Source organism: Nestor notabilis, unplaced genomic scaffold (genome assembly GCF_000696875.1).
Source record: "Nestor notabilis isolate BGI_N333 unplaced genomic scaffold, ASM69687v1 scaffold10146, whole genome shotgun sequence".
Lineage (NCBI taxonomy): Eukaryota > Metazoa > Chordata > Aves > Psittaciformes > Psittacidae > Nestor > Nestor notabilis.
The window spans coordinates 1-19,348 of NW_009931474.1; the positions used below are offsets into that span (position 1 = coordinate 1).

Genomic DNA, 19,348 nt, shown 5'->3' on the forward strand with positions numbered 1-19,348 from the left:
ATCAGTAGCCCCCACATGGAACAGTAGAAGGAGGTAATAGTCAGTGGGACAAGATACATCGCCTCTTCCGTAAATCAAAACTAGGTACATGATGTTTCAGTTATTTGACTTCACGTGAACCCCAGTTCAGTGAATGTAAAGAAATCACATTAACTCAGAATCTATTACATAGAAGAAGTTTTCACTATTAATAAAGAAGTAATTACTCCAGTGGCAGTAATTACTCTACCATTTCTGTCTCACAGCTAGGTATGAAAAAAGGAGTTTTATAATTTATTCTCTAGTTCTGTGGCACAAAATTATTTACTTATTTCTGTTACATACCTAGCTATATTTTCTTAATTTTTCTGTAACACCATGGAAGCATTTCATCTGGTCTGCTGAAATAAATCTTAATGCAAGTGCATGTTTTCTGGGTTTATACTTTTCCTTACAGCCCTGAAGGTTCTCCTGTACCTTCCTTCACTGAATAACTCTGTTTTGCAAGTGTTCATTCTAAGAAACGAGTCCCTGGTGTTCCATCATCTGCCATCATGTGTTATAACCAGTTCACTGACAAGTGTTTTGGGGACAAGACTAACTGAAAGTGTTTGATGAAGTCTCAGGACATTTGTATTACATCTCCTTACCTGCACGCTGTTTTCCACTGAATGATACTTGAATTTTGTACCCTTTGAAACTGGAGGACATGAAAGGTTTTAAGGCCTGTGGGGACAAGGAATTAGATGCCTAATGAGATGCCTAATTCATGTCATTTATGTGACAGCAGTGCCCAGATCCAGCCAGGATGGGGGTTTTGCTTGGTTCGATGACATCTAAATGCAGACATGCTACAGAAATCAGATAACATTAGTGGGCTAGGAACTCAAGTTGCTCTTTCAACACTAATCCAAACTATATTAATCTTCATGCAAGTCCTAGCAAGCATTATTTCCTGTTAAATGATGCACCATAGCCTCGCATGTTTGTTCTTTTCCTGGGTGCAGAAAGGCCCTCCAGGTCTTCTCTATCTACTCCGCACCATCTGGAGCAAGAATGCCTGACACAGCAAATGAGAAAAGACTTGTGGCACCTGAGAGCTGAAAGAAAATTAAATGTGCAAGCTGCTTTATGGAAATATCTAATGATTCAAAGTGAGGAAGCAGACTAGTCAACTGGATCATGCTAGACAAGTACTGCACCCACACATTAAATCTGGGATGTTCCCAAGAAAAAAATCCCAAGTTTCTTATGATGATCTCCAGTACCAGCAATAACTGAAAATACTGCCAAGCAGTATAAAGCAGAGTCACTTTCTCAGACCTCTCTTGAAAAATTGTATTTCAAGGAGTTCAGTGCAACTAAGAATGGGGCCACAGTCCCCTGCTGCCAGGTGCTCTCCCTAAACCTGGGATCTGGTATCACTGTCTTCTTGCGGGCTTAATATGGTTGTTTATACAAGAACAGCTTCAGTGGAAGAGCCTGAGAAAATGCCTTTGAAAAGCTCAGTAATCTCATGATTACATCTCTCTCTGTGAATTAGGTGGTAGGCATTCTAATCTCTTAGGAAAAGAAGGATTTTGAACCTGGATGTCTGATATTCTGCATAAGTGATCTAACAAAAATCAAGTGAGACAAATGGTTCTGCTCCCTCATCAGCCTTCAAGGGTTTTCTGTGGGGACTGACTTGCTTAGACCACAACTACTATGTAAGGTGACTGAGATGATTAGGTTGAAGAAGGTATAGTTCAGCTGCTGTGCCTCATAACCTGCTGCAAACTGGTTGTATGTCTGACCTCTTAGGCAGTTCTGGCCATGCTTAACATCAGAAATATCAGGTGCCCTTATGGATTAGCTGTGTGTTTTGCAGATGTGTAACTAGACCACTGAAAGAGACACTTAGCTGTATAAGTGACACTTAAATGTAGTCTCAGATGCTTAAGACATTTTTGTGTGAAAAAAAAAAGCTGTGACCACAGTGACTCTGCCTGTGAAGGCACATCCTTGACATTCTGCTGGAGACTTGAGTGTTTGCTTTTTGTTCTCTTATCATCATAACAGGAAGGAGTAAAGACAACATGACAAACCAAAGCTGCTGCTTAGTGAATCTCACACTCATGGGGTTACAAAGCTTTCCTTGGCATTATTTGTGTTCAGTGGCAACAGAAATTTTTTGCAGAAAGATACCCCGTTTTGAACTTAGCACCAGACCCGGTAAATCTTTCTTTGTGTTGAGATACATAAACCAGCTCATGGAAAATGTTTACTGTTGACATAAAAATAACTTCCTTCTGAAACTTCTAACAGGGAGAGTTCAGCCTGGCTCTGAAAACAGCCCTGAGATAACAAACAGGTGGGCTTCAAAATCTTTTTTCTGTCTGGCTCTGCATATAAGGCTGCTATGTTTTTTTTTAGCAAAATGTCCAGTAAAGAGCATAGTGTGGAAAAAAAAAAAAAAAAAAGAAAGCACAGTTGCTAAGCAGCATTAATATGAAAGTTTGAAGATACAGTGTTGAATCATGCCACTTAATGTGTTCTACAGCAAAGCCAGGCCACTTGAGCATCTTCTCTACATCTAAGCAAAAGTATCAGGGTGCAACTCCCAGCTCACAGGTCCCAGGCTGTTTCAGTTCCTTCTGTGAATCAAATCAAACACTATCTATCTCCCCCATTCAAGGAAACCAAGCAGCAAAGAACATGTTCCAATGTTTCCCCATTGCAGCTGACCATAGGAGAGGGCTGCATTACAGCACTGCCCTGCCCTGCAGTCCAGGGGCAGTCTGAGATAACCACCTCTCCTTCTCACCTCAATGCCCATCTCTCACTTCTTTCCCTGCTCCTTGCCAGGCTCTTTTCATGGTGGTCCTTCTCTCTTTATTTACTGTCCTGCTTAATGGCATCTCCACCCTATAGCATGTCATCCAAACATGGGGAAAAACTGTGGATGGGCTCTGACTCTCGCAGGCTGCAGCTCTGCTCAGGGGTATAACTGTGGTTATACTTGCCACCTCACTGTGTTGTATCTACTGGGAGTGTAAAATCCTTGGAGGAGGAATTGACTCATCCCAATTTGGAGTTACGAAGACTGCTCTTACCTTGTCCACAAGAAGCAGCATGTCTGTGTCAGATCAAAAAGCATTTTACCTTGAGTTGCATGACCCCTAAAGCCTGCATCTAATTCTGACCCAATATTTTTGAAGAAGCAAGAGTCCCTTTTTGTCACTGCCAATGTGAGTCATGAGTCATTAATGGTACAGTAATTGTCATATCACATAGGCTTGCAGCTTCTATCTTGACTACAGACACATACAGTATGTTGTTGTTTAGTCATCAAACACAGAGGAAGCGAGGCTAATTCTGTCATTGTGATAGTTTTAAAAATAGGTATTTTACATGTGCACTATTTTCAGTAACAAACTGCATTGCTGGAAATAATGCTGAGAATTGTTTTGATTGTATCACCTCACCAAAATTTAGTCTACCCATTCCAAGCTTAAACACATCTGTGCCATCTACACAGCTGTGGTTGTTCAAAGGTGTGTGTGTGTCTGTGGGTGGAATTACAGCTCCATAACTTTGTAGCCTGATCTGCAGTGATGGGTCATTTAATCTGCCCATGTTTTTCCACATAGGATATCACTCTGTGGGTCTCACATATTTGTCAAAGTTGGCTTGACATTTGTTGCTCCTGGGAGTTTTGCTATTATGTATCCTCTGTTTAAGGATAACAGCACTGCCTGATTTTACTGGTAGTAACAACCTTCCCCCTTTTCCTGTTGCCACATTTCGTTCCTAGCCTGACTCCCAAAGATTGCATTCCATACATTCATTAAACTTCTACCCTGACATAAAGTAGCTTGTTTTCCCAAATACTTTACTGCTGAGGAGTGTGTTTTCAGGCTGCATTTCTTTCCTTCTGGATGTTTTTTAAACTCCTTCTACCAAACCTAGAACACCTTTCATCACAAAACTGGCACAGTAATCTGAGTGATAAGTGCCCTGTAGTTAGACACATCAAAGGAAGTAAAACAAGTCATAGTTTCACACAGCCCTCTGTCTTTGTCTAATGCTAATATCTGTTACTTTAGTCCTGAGTGGCTCCATTATAACAGGACGGCTGGGCTTTTTTGTGATTCAGTATTGGCAGTTGATGTTGACACTTACTGAGCTTGTAAATCTCTGACCTTCAATAAACACAGAGAAAAAGGTGAACTGCAGATAACTAATCACTGAAGTAATACTGATGATGTCCTTGGCTCCTGTTTATTTTTCTGTAGTTTTGGAGGAATTCTTAAATTTGTGTTCCCTTGGCTTGTTTTCCCTTATTAGATGGTATTTCTGATAACACAAGTTAAAATAAACCTCTTATAATACAGCTGTCTGGAAACAATAAGGTTATAAAGTACAGAGAAAGAGATTGCTCATAATTCTAGAAACATAATGACCTGATTAAATCTGACCTGAATATCATGTCTAGTTCTGGTCACACAGCCTTACAAAATAGATAGCAAGAATAAAAGACTGCCAAAACTGTCAGGAGAATTAATAAATATTGCTCACACCAAAAGACCAAAAATTTTAACCTCAGTTTTAAAGTTAAAGCAAGTAAGAAATCTGCTTAAGATACATAAATAATCACCTTACAGAAAGTAGGTGCTCTTACTTACTCTGTTTCTTAATATAAGAACAATGACATATTCAGTGAACTAGGACAATATTTAAAAAAAAGGTAATAGGGAAGTACTTTTCCACAAAAAGCACAAAAAAAAAAATAATCTGTGGAGTTTACTGTATTATTTTAAATCTGAGATTCAAGTGACAATGTGGATATTAAGAACTCCTGTAACTATGCAAGAAAGAACTAAAGAAAAACAATACAAATTTCAGCAGCTCTTGAAATATCCTGTGACAAACTTTTCCTTACTCCTCACTTCCATTAAGGATAGACAGGAATAGGACAGTTTGAGATGGATTCAATTTGAACAGTTTTTCATCTAGATGATGTTCCCCAGGTGTAATCATTAGATCTAACAGGAAACTTACACTTTAAGCACATCTCAATATAATGCAATTCATTCCTCAGAGTGCCATGAAAAATCCAGTGTAGATAGCTGTGAGGAGCAAGAGGAACCATAAAAATTACGAGTTCCGGTGTTTATTTAGGGCTGCATGCACGATACTGGATTGTTTGAGACTGAACTGTCAACAAGTATTTTCCCTGTGGAGTTAATGCTTGTGCAGCCTCACACAGAGATAGTGAGCCCACATCCGATATTTACTTTGTGCATCAAGTGACTCAGTTTCAGAGAGTGTAACTCATCCTTTAAGTCTCATGAACGTAACACATAAAATTCCCGAATGCAAAGCTGTGAGCTGTGTGTTTCGTCCTTGGTACCCAGCAGAAAGCTGCCAAAGGGCTTCTGCTGTCCTTCAGTAGAAACACTTGAATGGTGCCAGATCCAGGTGTTCTTTGAAAACAATGCACATATACTGTGAGCATCTTCTCTGAAGTTATTATTAAACATGAGACCACTTGTAGAAGACAAATAAATTTTCCAAGTAGTCTGCAAAGCAGCTGTTATCTGGACAGTTAATTCATGAACCAAAGCCAAGTGAAGTCAATAGTGAGCTTTCTATTCTGTCTGAATTTTGCTTCAGATCCTCACAAGGCTTTTTACTGATCATTTATTTCTTAGCTCTCATACTTTAGGTGCTCATAATAGTTATACAAATTAAATAATTGGAAATAAACTGGTGCTTTATTTCCCACTACATTCTGATTCTCTTGATACAGTTCTATATACATTACACTGTCATTTCACTGTTTTGTGTCACTTTTGTGTGCATTTTATGTCCAATAAAGTTTATTTGCACCGTAATTTTCCTAAGAGGTTATATGCATCATGGTTTCCAACAGAGTTATAGATGCAACATTTCTGCAGTGCTTCTGAGACCCTTATTTGATTTTTGCTTCTCTTCATTTGGAATTGGATTTCCTTATTTGGAAATCTATTCTCATATGCAAGCTAAATTTTGGACCCTTGTTCATATTAGAGCGTCTTTCCATTTGTTTTGGAGCAGAATCTCCACACTGGAACCACAAAAACATTCTCAAAACATTTTGGCAATAAAAGGCACTGCAAAGTTATTAGTGTGACACCCTCAAATTTTCCATGAGAAAGATCCTTGGATGATTCCTTGAAGCCACACTACATAGCCAGGCCATCAACTAAGTCTCTCATATAGGCTACTTTGGGGCATAAAACCAACCTTGTGTCCAGGCTCTGCCACAATCTTAAAAGTTGTTTTCCTTTATGGCTTTTGCCTGCAGGGTCTAATTTAACAGACTGAAACCAATATTCAGCTAAGGAGAGCATGAGTTTTACTAGGCTCAGTTATTCCAATTTTCTGACCACATCCTCATTGCCCTGGTCATAGGGCAGTAGAATGGGTTGGAAAGGACATTAAATATCATCTTGTTCCAACTCCTCTGCCGCAGGCAGGGACACTTTCCACTAGACCATGTTGCTTAAAGCCTCAACCAACCTGGCCTTGAACAATGGCAGGGATGCAGCAGCCACAGATTCTCTGGGCAACCTGTGCCAGCACCTCAGCACCCTCATAGTGAAGAAATTCTTCCTAATATCTAAACTAAATCCGCCTTCTTTAAGTTTAAAGTAATTCCACCTTGCCCTGTCACTACATGCTTTTGTAAAATCCCCTCGCTAGCTATCATGTGGCCTCCTTTAAGCAGTTCTATGAGCCATTACAGCTTCCCATGATTAGATTTTTCTGGCATTTGTCTTACCCTGACTTGTCTGCTCTGCTGATGTCTCTTGATCCCCCTTATGCAGATCTGCTTGATTTACTTGCTGTTATCTACCCATGTGCTATAGTAAAAGAACAGTAACAGTAATTTGGACCAGGGATAAGGTTTATGAGTGGTTAACTTTCTATGGCCAAGACACATCTATGCCAGAACCTGGAGATCTGCAGAAGGTTAGATGACCATTCTCAGGACACTGCTCCCGTAAGCCTTCTATTGCCTGGTGGTAGGACCCTAGTGTGGCCTGGGCAAAAAGGCAAGATACAACTCAGGTGTATCACTCAGATACACACAGAACTGCATCATCCTGTATTGTTATGGCAGCAGGAAATTTGTTATAGAACATTTAAATAAGAAAGCAATACCTGGAAAGATTTTTCTTAGAGCAAAATGCTCCCTCATCCATTTTCAACAAGGCAGACAGGGGCAGAGCACAATGTCTGCAGCACAGCACACAGGAGGTAAAGGTGTACAAAACTGAGGGCATAGATGTATGAGAGTGCCAGAGGTACTCCTGAACAGCACTGGCTGGAAATTTAAACTGCAGTATGTAATCAAAAGGCTGTGACATGTGCCAACCACATGAACACTGTGTTAGGTAGGAAAGAGGAAGATGACAGGCCAGAGACAGCCTGCATGGGCTTTGTACCCTCTGCAATGTGTTAGGGAGAACTGGTGAGGTCTTCTCTGGAAACAATGTTTTTCATCAGAAACAGCAGAACCATCAAAACCAAAAATTGGTGTGGACTCACAGTGTGTGTAGACACCCCACTTTCTACAAAAAGGCCCAAACATAATTGACAGAAGGGCTTGATCCTGCATCCCAAATGAGCTTTCTGATTAGTGGGCAGTCAATCTTTCCAAAGAGTAATGTTAAATTGTATTTGTGTAAAGAGGAAACATCTCCAGCAGGCTAGATAGAAGCTCACCACAACCTAAATGAATGTGCAATTCTTTCACCTAGAAGACTGAAGATTGAGGTCTGGACCCTTGTTTAAATCAACCTGAACAAAAAACTCAAACAGTATATTTTTCTCCCCAGACCCAGTAAATATGCTGGTTGACAATATGGCAAAAGACTATGCCAGAGGACAAATATTTTTCCATTAAAAAGTTCCAAAATTTCTTGATATTTGAAAGTTTAGAAGTATTTTCAGGATAGGAAAGTCAATTTCTGCCTAGTTTAAAATGATCAGTAGTCTTGCTGACCTGGGTGCATTATGGATTCAAACATCAAGACCATATTCTTCATGTGTAAAATATTAAAAAGCCTGGAAATTCTACCTCAGAATCAGCTGTGAAAGGCTTAGAAATTGTCCTTAGGTCTTCCAAGGAGATGTGATCACACACATGATATTTCATACACTTTTGGTTATATTTGTACTGTTCTATTGGGTTCTTTGCAACTGATATTTTTCTCCACTTCTGCCTTACTTCCATATTCTGCGGTGTCATTTTTTTTTTTTTTTTTTCAGAAATCAAGTTGCATACTGAAAAGATCTCATATTTCCAAAAAGTTGGAATATATCTATGCTTAAGCACGTGTGTAATTTTCCAATTACTGAAGTTAAACCAAGGGACTGAAGTATTTCAAGGACTACACCCATAGAGTATGCTGCTTTAAATATATTGCATTCATGTGGAGAAAAGAACTATCGATAGACTGAAAAATTAGTGGCCATGACAGTGAATATATCTACAAGTTTCCTAAATATTTTCGTATCCTAACTTGTTACTCAGACATCCACATTTCAACAGAATATAAACATTAAATTCTACTGAGTTTGTATCTTTTCCAAATGTAAGAATTTGCTATAGTGAGCTGCAACTTCCTTACCCACCATACAATTTTTGGTTCTGTACAGATCTTCTAAGTAGCAAAGCTGTCACTGCCATCTAGTGTCCCCAGGACGGATTTCTGGAGATTGTACTGAGAAAAGAAGGTGTCTTCATTTTTAGATTGAATTCCTTCTCCAGTTTCTCAGCTAGTAAAACACATGTAGCTCACAATAGCTCTTACCGTGTTTTTTGCCTTTCCAACCTATTACTGATTTTAGAGGACAGCTGCCTAGTTTCTCACTTTGGAAAGTTTAAATCATGTTTGCTAGCTTCTTTCTCTCTTGGAATATGTATTTGCATCCTTTAAGTGCTACTTGTTCAGAATCATGTAACCAGCACAGGAACTAGTCCCGAGGAACATGTGACAGATTAATTTTTCTGCCTTGTCCTTTCTCCTCTTATAATACAAGTTCATGTATTATTAGGTGGGTTTGTGTAGTTCCACATAAAAAATAGCAATGAGGTGGAAAGTTATTAGTTCTGCTTATATTGCATCCTGGGACACAGCTGTCAGCCTCTTGTGGTCCTTTCCTCACTCAAGACATCTCAGGGAAAGCAGTCAGCTCAGTCTCTGTATCAAGAAAAGGACTCATTTCTTTTCAATAGTTGATGGTTTTGGGCAATAACCCATATGGGTCCCTGTCAGGCACTCATGAAGTGTTATCCTCATGGAATTGCAGTGGGTCCCAGGGCACTGAGTCCTGCAGAGAGTTTTCCTTTCCGGCTGATGGCAGCGTCAGGGCCCCTCTGGTTCTGACCTCAGCCTTCCACTTCCACAGTACAAATATTTTTCCATTTTTTCTTAATGGAATGCCAGGAACTGACAGGCTGGTACTTTTCTCAGCTGAGGCAGAGCTAACCACAGAGCAGCTCATGTCTCTCACTAGGGGTGCAGACGCATGAGCTGGAGCTGTGCTTGGACTTGTGCCGGAGGCTGCTTCCAGTCAGCCAAATGGCAAACAACAATCTGACTGTTTGGGCTGGGGAGCAGCTGGATACAATCATGCTGAAGCCTCCCGAAGATCCAGTTTCTCATGCAGTACCTTTTTTCCCTGCCAAACATTCAGTGTTAACAGAAAGCCACATAGATACGAAAGGCATTCACTGGTGCCTCCTTGCTTCCCTGTCCACCTTTCCTGCTCCAGTGAAGCTCAGGTCACACCTCTAAAATTCAGAGCACTCAGACTCAACAACCAGCCCTTACGGAAGACTGTTATTTTGACACAATTTTCCAGCAGGTCTTTACAGTAGAATAATGAGGACTAGGGTTATTTCACTGCAGAGTAATTAAGCTGAACTGTAGCTCAGTACCAAGCACTAATTTTTCATGCACACCATGCCTGTAAAAATTGATTTTCATATAAAAATTAACTAATTTCTGCTTACTATGCATAGAGAATTATATTGAGATTTCCCTAACAGTTTTGCCAGTATTATATCAACAGAACTATCAACAAGGGGTATTTTTCAGCTCTATTTCCTTGCATTGCTTTTAAGCATGTTAAGGTTTGTAATTTATTAATTCACAGTTTCACAGTCAGAAGAGACCATTGAATCCATTAGGTTACCTCGACTGACCATCCATGTCATGTAAGGTACAGAATTAATTTCAGCTTTCTTATTGGTGGGTAAAGCCTGGCAATTTACACCTGCTTAAAAGTATTCATTGCTGATGGACTTTGCTTGGCAGGCCCAGCTGATTGATTGACTTAGGGGTTGGTTTTGAGGAGGCAGAAGAGGACAGTGTAGTACAGTTAATTCTTAATGTTTATCATTCAAATTAATGTGGAACTGAATTTCACAAAATTTCTTAATAATTTCTTATATTTTCCTTAATGATATGGACTAATTCCAACTTTGTCTTTATTCTGCATATTTGAGAAGTTTTTCTTTTTAACTCTCTTTCTATCTTTCTCTCCACCTCTCTTTTCTATAAAATTTATTTTCTCAAAGGAAAAAAAAAAAAAAAAAACAGATTTTTAAATAGAGATGAAAAAACTAATTAAAAAAATGCACAGGTTCGGGTTCCTGATTTCTTTTATCCAATAGCTTTGTCTTGCTTTTATGGCATGCAGCATAGGAAATTTCAATTTAAGTAATTTCACAAGGTCATTTTATTCCTCCAGTTTATTAAACATTATTTTTTTTTAAAAACTGAAGAATAATCACAGTCCCACATAATTCATATTGATTTAAACAAACAACAAACAAAACCAAACCACAAGCAAACCAGAAAATTACATGGTACTGAAACAATTTATATAGATATTAGAAGAGTGGCCAACATAAATAAAGATATTCTTTTGAATATTTTGATTTGGAAGTTCAGGTTCTCTGCTGGCACAGCTTTGTAAATTTCACTTGAGCTAATTCAGTTTACACCAGCTGAAAACAAGGGTTGTGTAATAGATGTAGCTTCATGCAAGGTTAGAACCTGCGTGATTCTCTTGCTGCTACATCTTTCTTGTTTTGCAGTACCATATAGGCTGATGATATCTGCAGGGAATACTCTTCCCTTTTTCTGCTTTACTATCTGCTTTGGAATCACACCTCACTGCTTCTCTACCTTCTGCTTGTTCCAAAGTTGACATGGGCATCCAGGGGGAGATTCCCATTCAAATGGGTATACATTTAAATTTCTTTGAATTCTCTAACTTCTGTGTTGCTGCCTGGTGTTATCCTGCTCAGGAAGTCACCGTGGAGTCCTGACTCATTCATTATGCATCTGAATTCCCAGTACATTAACACAGGTAGTTTGAAAATGTAGCACTCCTGGGTTTATCAGGTCCATTTCTTGGGACATGCTAGGAGATCTTTGAAAGGTGCTAGACATGCTCAGATTGCTGGGAATTAATAGTACTCATGATCATGTGGGATGTATCCAGCATCTCACTTTAATACTAGACAAACTTTAAATGATGTAATGACCCTTGAAATGCTAATAATTTCTTTTCTTCTTTCCTATTAAGTTAATTCAGTCCCAGACTGACATGCAGCTATATAGCTCCATATATACAGGATACATTTGGTGATGGGTAGCCAGTGCTTGTTCATTGAACCTTGCTGTCCTCTAATAAATCTGTATGCCCATATTATTATTTCCATGTACTATAAGCTGCTCTGCAGTTTATGACATGGCACTCAGCTGTAATCAGCACCAAAAAATGGAGTTAGTATGCAGGACACGGACAACTCTTTTGCTCCAGATGCTGTATTCAAACTGCAGTAGACCATTGAAGAAGTAAAGATAACCTAAAGAAAAAAAAGTTGACATGAATTAACCTTGAAAAAACTGTGTGATGAAATTAAAGTTATCCTTCAAATAAAAATTATCCTGTTGGTTTCGATTTTTTAATAACTCTATAAAACACAATATTTTACTATTTAGAATGCCAAACTAAATTTTCCAAGGTCCTCATTCCATTTGCCAAGCCTGGCTAGATGTTTTAAAATAACTGATACTTTAATATACTGTCAAGTTCTACATTTTATTACTATACAGGACTTGCTTGGTAAAACACAAGGTTTGTATTTAATGTTTAAGACTCTGACTTGGAAACACTTTTTGAAGAGTTGGATATGAATGGGCTCCATTTGAAGGAAGAGACACATAATACTTCTACATTAAGCATATCACTTTAAGTCCCATAAGCAGAGAGGCAGGTCTTTGTTTGCTCCTCAAATATGTATGTATGCAGCCTATAAGAACACCATGGGTAATTTAGGTCAGAAACCTGATTCAGTTGAGAAGTGTTTGTATGAAAAAAACAAAATTAGAAATGACAGAATTTCCCACAGGACATTAATCTCAAGTTTCAACAACAACTAATTGTAATAAAGTTTCATTATCAGATTATGTACCATTTTTTTGATAGACTGCATCCACTCTATCACCAATTCCTGCGAATTCGTCCTCTATCAGCCGGGGGTAGCCTGCTTCCATAGCCTCTGCCTCTTCATCGTAACTATAGTAAGCACAAAAGAAAATAAAAATGCAGAGGATTTAAACATCCTTGGTGCTTGTTCTGTGCCCTTCAATATGCTTTGAAGTCACCCACATCAGGAGTAGCCAGCAGCCTTTAGGTACTTTATGTCTAGTGCAATAATTAAACTTATGCACTAATAATATAAACAATACAATAATAATAACATAATATAATAATCATATAATAATATAAACTAATAACCAGGGCATTCTTCCACCAGACATACAAGGTTAATAAACACAAAACTAATAAAGCTGTATTTTCAGAAATTATCTATAAAGTATGTATTATATGAAAATGATTGTACCTAGATGTACTGGCACTACCAGCCTATCCTGAGGTTGTTAGGAAATGCAGAGGGATGATGATGTTTAATTATGCATCAGGCCTGGCTGAAAGCCCTATTCATGGACAGCAAAAACTAGCCATCCTAGGGTGGGACAGATTTCTTACTCTTACAGCACCAAAACCCTTTCGTGTCACAAAAGCAACTCAAGGAAGCAAGAGAGGAATTTTGTCTAGGTGACATGACGATATTACAAATTCTCCTGGACTAGGGCACTTTATTCTCCTTTCTTTCACTTTTTCAGCTTTTAAAGGCTGAGCCCATATGTTTATAAAAAGCTTGCATACACCTTTATGACGTATTCTGCACAGCTATAGCACCATGAAACCCGTAGACTAGAAACATATAAGCCACAATCAGTGCCTGGTTTGAAACATCCTATAGATCTTTTGATACTTCTGGATGCATTATGATTAGGGACACACCAATCTGTCTCCAGCTTACCTCCAATACTTATTTCCAGAGAAAAAGAGAGTCTTGACAGTGTCTTTGATATGGACAGCTGCATCTATTCTTTTCATTTCTTTTGGGAACCCCATTTCATGTATCTTTTTAGGAAAGTCTTCAACTATGTCGTAGCCATTCAAAGCCCAGACTTTCTTTCCTGAAAATAAGAGCAAAGTATGCATAAGTCTTTTGTAAAGGTTCCTCTTTAAGACCAGAATAAAATGAGGATACAATGATCCCTATTTTCATACAGCTAACAGATTCTTAAGTCACATACTTTGCAGGTATTAAGCTGTTTATGCTAAGTATAATCTTAGGTGTTTGAGCTTAATTGTACATCTTCTAATTCACTGAAAATCATATAGTTTTGCACAGGGTGCACCCACAGAGTGTTCTGGGTTTCTTTGAGAAAGAAAGGTAGGATGCTTTTTTCTTCTCTTGATTACCTTTACATCACCTAGTGAGCTTGAGTAAATATGTGTACTTTCTACCAACAACAAAATTGAAAACTCACCCTTAAACATGAACACAAGATCTTTGATGGGGTTTTCATAAGCTGCATCTATTTTATTTGGAAGCTCTGGCCAAAAGGACTTTAGTAACACCAGTTCTGCATCAACCATCTGAGGGTGTAGTCGCCAGAAAAACCTAGTTCAGAAAACAAAAATATATTTTGTTTCTTGTCATACTACAGAATATCAGTGTCTTTGATGTGCTATACTAAAAATTGGTTAATGAAGAATTATTTTTTTTCATAACATAGAGCCCTATGTAGACCTTTTATTCCCTCACAGTCACCTAGCTGCAGCCCATTTCCGTCACTCACAGAATCATCATCTCAAACAACAAAAAACTTGGATCTTTTTTTCATTTAGAATAAGAGAAACACTGCTCTCCCCTGTAAGGCTTCTGAATGTAGTGCAGCTTCATTCAAATAAATGTTAGTAGATTTGTGCATGTTGAAGAAAGCCCTGTGAAATGCAAAACGTGTACAAACATTGTTAGTCTTCAGCCATATCAGCTTCACTTCATTATACTAGGCAGCCAACTCTGTAACTGTATTATAAACCCTGCCTAAAAAGATACATGACATAGTTTCTTACAGGCATATATATTAATTTGTGTTTTTTAAGTCTATGTTTACTCACATCATTAGTAAAAAAGGGAAATAGTGTTTTAGCTTGCTCAAATTTCATCCAGAACCCACCATTCATAATATGGCATTCTCTTTACCTGTCCTTGAAGATCAACATTTCTCCACGAAGTTCTGTTATTGCATCAAGTGATAAATCTGCATCACATTTCTCTGGTGTTTTGGGATGTTTTGGGTTGGGATCTTTGTCTCCAGCACCTGGAATTATATCGTATGATCTAAGTTTGACACTTTTAGTTTCCTTTCTGTGGATCATGATACTGAATAGGACATGAAACTATTCCCAAACAGCATGATGAAAACAAGCATAATGGGCAAACTACCTGTATTAGGGAAAGTCTGTTCTCTCTCTTTCCTTTAGCCAAATATGTTCATGGACTTTCCAGTTCAGCTATTCTGCAAAGCTGTTGAATGGACTTGCTTTTTTTATCCCAAGTTTTGAAAGTCCCCAAGAAGTTTTGTTCTTTCCATAATGAAACATGTATATTTCTTTTTCTTCCTTTAGACTGTTTATCTTCTCTTTTGTGACAGGTCAGAAAGTAAAAAGACTATGCCTCCCCACCCCGCCCTAAATGAGACAGCACAGTGACCAACTGTCCTCTGCAGTGTTACTTCATTTATTTTTTTTCCCCCCTCTAAACTATTAAATCTGAACATCTTCTGTTCCTGAAGCCTGGTTGCCAAGGATCCAGTGAATCGTCTTAATCAGGCATGACTGTTAACATTGTTACATCTGCAGTTCTGTAGTAAGAGTGCAGTGCATCTTAATCAGGCACGACTGTTAACATTGAACATCTGCAGTTCTGTAGTAAGAGTGCAGTGCATTTGTAAGAGGTTATAATGACACAGGAAATATATATTACATCTTATACAGACTTACCGTAGAGTTCTTGGATCCCTTGCACATCATCATCAGGAAGCACAAAACCAGTTCTTCCAGTGTATGTGTAAATTGGAAACATCAGAGCTCCAGGGTCTCTAGAGTGTTCAAGTCCCAGTGAATGACCAAATTCATGGGCAGCAACAAGAAACAAGTTATACCCTATAACAAATGACAGTGAAAGTAAATGTGTAGCTTCTTATGTCACCAAAGTGACTTGGAGTAATGAACTAACATTAATGCTGTGCCTTAACATAAGGGACAAAGAAGAAGACAACTGGATAAATGGAAAAATTATCTATAATTCATAGAATCATAGAGTCCTAGAATAGTTAGGGTTGGAAAACACCTTAAGATCATCTAGTTCCAAGCACCCTGCCATGAGCAGGGACACCACACACTAAACTATGTCGCCCAAGGCTCTGTCCAGCCTGGCCTTGAACACCTCCGGGGTTGGAGCATTCACAACTTCCTTGGGCAACCTATTCCAGCACCTCACCACCCTCGTCTTTTTCACACTACAATGTTTTTTTTTTAATAAGGACTTAATCAATTAGTATCTCATAGCTGGTGTCCAACCTAAACCTTATTTGACAATGTTATTCTGCAGACAGATTTAGATTTCTTGAAATTTCTTAACAACACTGGAAAGCTCTAGGGTGAATTCTTAGCCCTACTTAAATTTGATCTTTTTTTCAGGAATTCACTTCCATTATAGAGTCCATATTGTTTTCAGTGTTGTAGAAATTAATGCCAGGAGGGTAAAATATCAGAGTCCTGAAAAAAAAATACAATGGTTTGTTCTATTAAAGCTCTGCCCTGAATAGGCAAGATGAAGATTTTTCCAATTAAATGCAAGTAAACAATTTACAGCTGAGTTTTCTATAGGCTTAAGTAAGGTAATTCCCATCAGCCCTAGCTGATCAGAACTAGCTGCCCTTGAGCTCGGTGAAATGGCAAGATGACAAAATACCTTGTTCGTGGCATTTTTAAAATTACTTCACGTAAAGGTTACTTCTTAAAAGTTAATGTTAGGCATATGTTATACTTCCATTTATGATTTAAGGTTAAACCCAGCTTCCTATGAGTGGAGAGTGAACATAATGATGAATGAACAGTAAACAGGCAAACCAAACTGTTTACAAATATCAAACAGAATAAAATTGTCCATCTATCACTGTTTCAATCTCAGAAACTTCTGTTACCTCTAGAATCATCTGACCAAGCTTCATCATCATCGAAATGAGCATCTCCTCCATAGTCTGGACCAGGAGGAAAAGCATGAGCCAGTAATCCAGAGGGTCCATCGAAGGGGTAAAAGTCTCCATGTTCTATAAAACAACATTCAAAACAATTAAATCAATTATCCCACCTTACTGACAGCAATAGAACTATAAAGTGAAAATAACTGGCTCTGTGTTACCTTTAGTGCCAAAGGAGATCATGATATCGGCTATACCACTTCGTATTCTGGTGAAGTTAAGTGGTGTCACATCAGACCAAACTTTGAATGCTTTTTTGAAAGCTCTGTCTACTTCAGCACGTCTGAGATCTGAAGTGTAATTCATAATTCTATCGAACAGATTAATATCTCAAGTTAAATTGTGTGAAGAAAATGTGCAGTAATCTGACTGTACAACTCATTAAAAGTTTTTGCTTTTTTCCTCCCTGTGTTTTTATCTAAAACCAAAGAGCTCAGCAGTTGCATACAGTATTAAAAAAAACCCACCCAAACAATTTGTAATTTCATTAAGATAATTCAGAGGCATCTGAAATAATACAACAGCTTTCTTCAATTTGTTTTATATGCATGAGAAGATACAGAAAATGTATCTTGTATTAAATCAGATCATATCAGTAACACCAAACTTTTTTCTTGCCATAATAAAATCTCATGATCCTTACTTCCTGGAAGAACAAAACATCATCTAAAGACCTAAATTCATCCAGATTAAAGTAATATTTATAACTAGATACTAAACTGGTAATTTCAGTGATTTCGTATTTGGAATATGCTTAAGCGACTCAGGTTGCAACTGGTCAAAATCCCCTGGTGACAGCCTTGAAGTAGTAAGAGAGAAGGAGCTACCATGTGACCTTTCAGCACCATAGCTTCCTGGGGTCAACTTTCTGAGGTCAAGGCACAGGGATTTGTCTGACCAAGCATAGATGTCTACACCTGGACTGTGAAATGGACGAGGGTGAAGGATCAGTCCCAGTTCTCACAGCCACATTGCACAGTCTGGTTTGCATCTACATGGCTCTGTCCAGGACAAGACCTCTATGAAGGAGACATTAAAAAAGGTCCAAAGCAGAGCTAAGGGGTGAACTACAGGTTAAGGGCTGTAAGGATCTGTGGTGAGGTGCATGATATTAGTCCCTACCTATCTTTCATTCAGCAACATGGATGTGCCCAGGGTGTCTACATGGAGGCCAGATGAGGTGTTACTAGCTCATATCATGCCAGCTTTCCTCCATGACAAAGTGCAATGGAAAAAATTTGTATTTAATTCCTTGGGTTGTAAAGTGGGCTTAGGAGACCTTTTCAAAAGTGGGGCTATAAGGATTTTAAACTGCAACAAAGATTTTGTCAAACCCACATGCAACCTTCTCCCATCAACCCCAGATACTGGGCAACATAGTGAACGAGTACCTGGAAAGGAAGTAATAACAGTAATAACACTCTAAATGCCACGCATACCTGTATGTCAAATTAGTTTTTGACCATTTGAGTTTTCTAGGGAAAAAGTTATATTCCCCCACATCTGGGACACCACATCTTGGTTTCTGCATCAGCTCATATGTTTCTTCATCTAATTTGCCTGTCACCTCCAATCCAAAAAATGCTTGCATTTCTCGGAGTTTAGATGCCACTGTGTTGGCACTCTTCCTCATTATGCCAGCAGGATTCGGACGGAGACCATAATGAGTCCTGAGATAGTGCTAAGAAGTGGAAAAGAAATAATAAGCCTAGTTTCCAAACAGTTGTAACTACACAATTTACTAAAAAACATGCAAGTGAATTATTTTATACTGTACCTCTGCAAACTGAAGGTCTTTCTCTGTGAATTCATGGCTATCTTCAAGGGGAATGGGGATTGTCAGGCAAAATGACAAACCCAACAAAAAAAAGAAGGCAGCTGAAAATCTTGATTGCATCATGCTGGATTTATGAAGTCTGAAGCCCTAATGTTTTAGAGAGCAGTTACCTTTACTTTTATAGTCCAACCCAGTGAGTCACCACCTCATGCTGGATTTATGAAGTCTGAAGCCCTGATGTTTTAGAGAGCAGTTACCTCTACTTTTATAGTCCAACCCAGTGAGTCACCACTTAGGGGGTAAGTAAGAACTTCCTTGTCGCTAAAAGTAAACATGCTTAGACAGCTACTTTTTCTCTTCTCCCCAACACTGTGGTTTAGGCATCTGTTGTCCCACTGAGAGCACTGAAACTGTATCCTTGTATAAACATGGACACTGAATATTGAGATAGGTTGTGGGAAGAAATGGGCAGAATCAAACCACATTTTTTGATTATTTTGCAATAACTTAAACTGGCAATAACTTTACAATAACTTAATCTTCTCTGCTGGAAAAACTGCCTTTCTACTATTTGATAGACAATAAAAGTATAAAATAACCTTCATTTTTTTAAAAATAAATTCTGCAACTTTTAAATAGTTACACTAGTTCAACAGCAATTTTTAACAGTTGGAATAGATCATACACACTTCATTGTTATTTATTATTAATAAATGTTGCTTTAGCTGAAAAGAAATAGCATTAGAGAGTATACACGGCAATATTATATTCCCTTGTTTCTGTAAAGAAATATAACTATAATGCATTAACACAAATTTTACTTCAGAGATTCTTAAAGTGACTTCATATCTAT

At 38.3% G+C, this 19,348-nt stretch overlaps 1 protein-coding gene across 1 annotated transcript; it reads right to left on the reverse strand.

Moving 5' to 3' along the window:
• Window positions 1-11,475: 11,475 nt before the first annotated feature.
• MMP13 (matrix metallopeptidase 13 (collagenase 3)) lies at window positions 11,476-18,637 on the reverse strand. The gene is made up of 10 exons (XM_010015929.1): window positions 18,496-18,637; window positions 18,158-18,399; window positions 16,880-17,028; window positions 16,662-16,787; window positions 15,457-15,618; window positions 14,657-14,774; window positions 13,938-14,071; window positions 13,421-13,580; window positions 12,506-12,609; window positions 11,476-11,896 (listed from the first exon to the last, which is right to left on the reverse strand). The coding sequence occupies exons 1-10, from the start codon at window positions 18,616-18,618 to the stop codon at window positions 11,796-11,798; spliced, it is 1,419 nt and encodes a 472-aa protein (XP_010014231.1). The 5' UTR covers window positions 18,619-18,637; the 3' UTR covers window positions 11,476-11,795.
• Window positions 18,638-19,348: the final 711 nt, after the last annotated feature.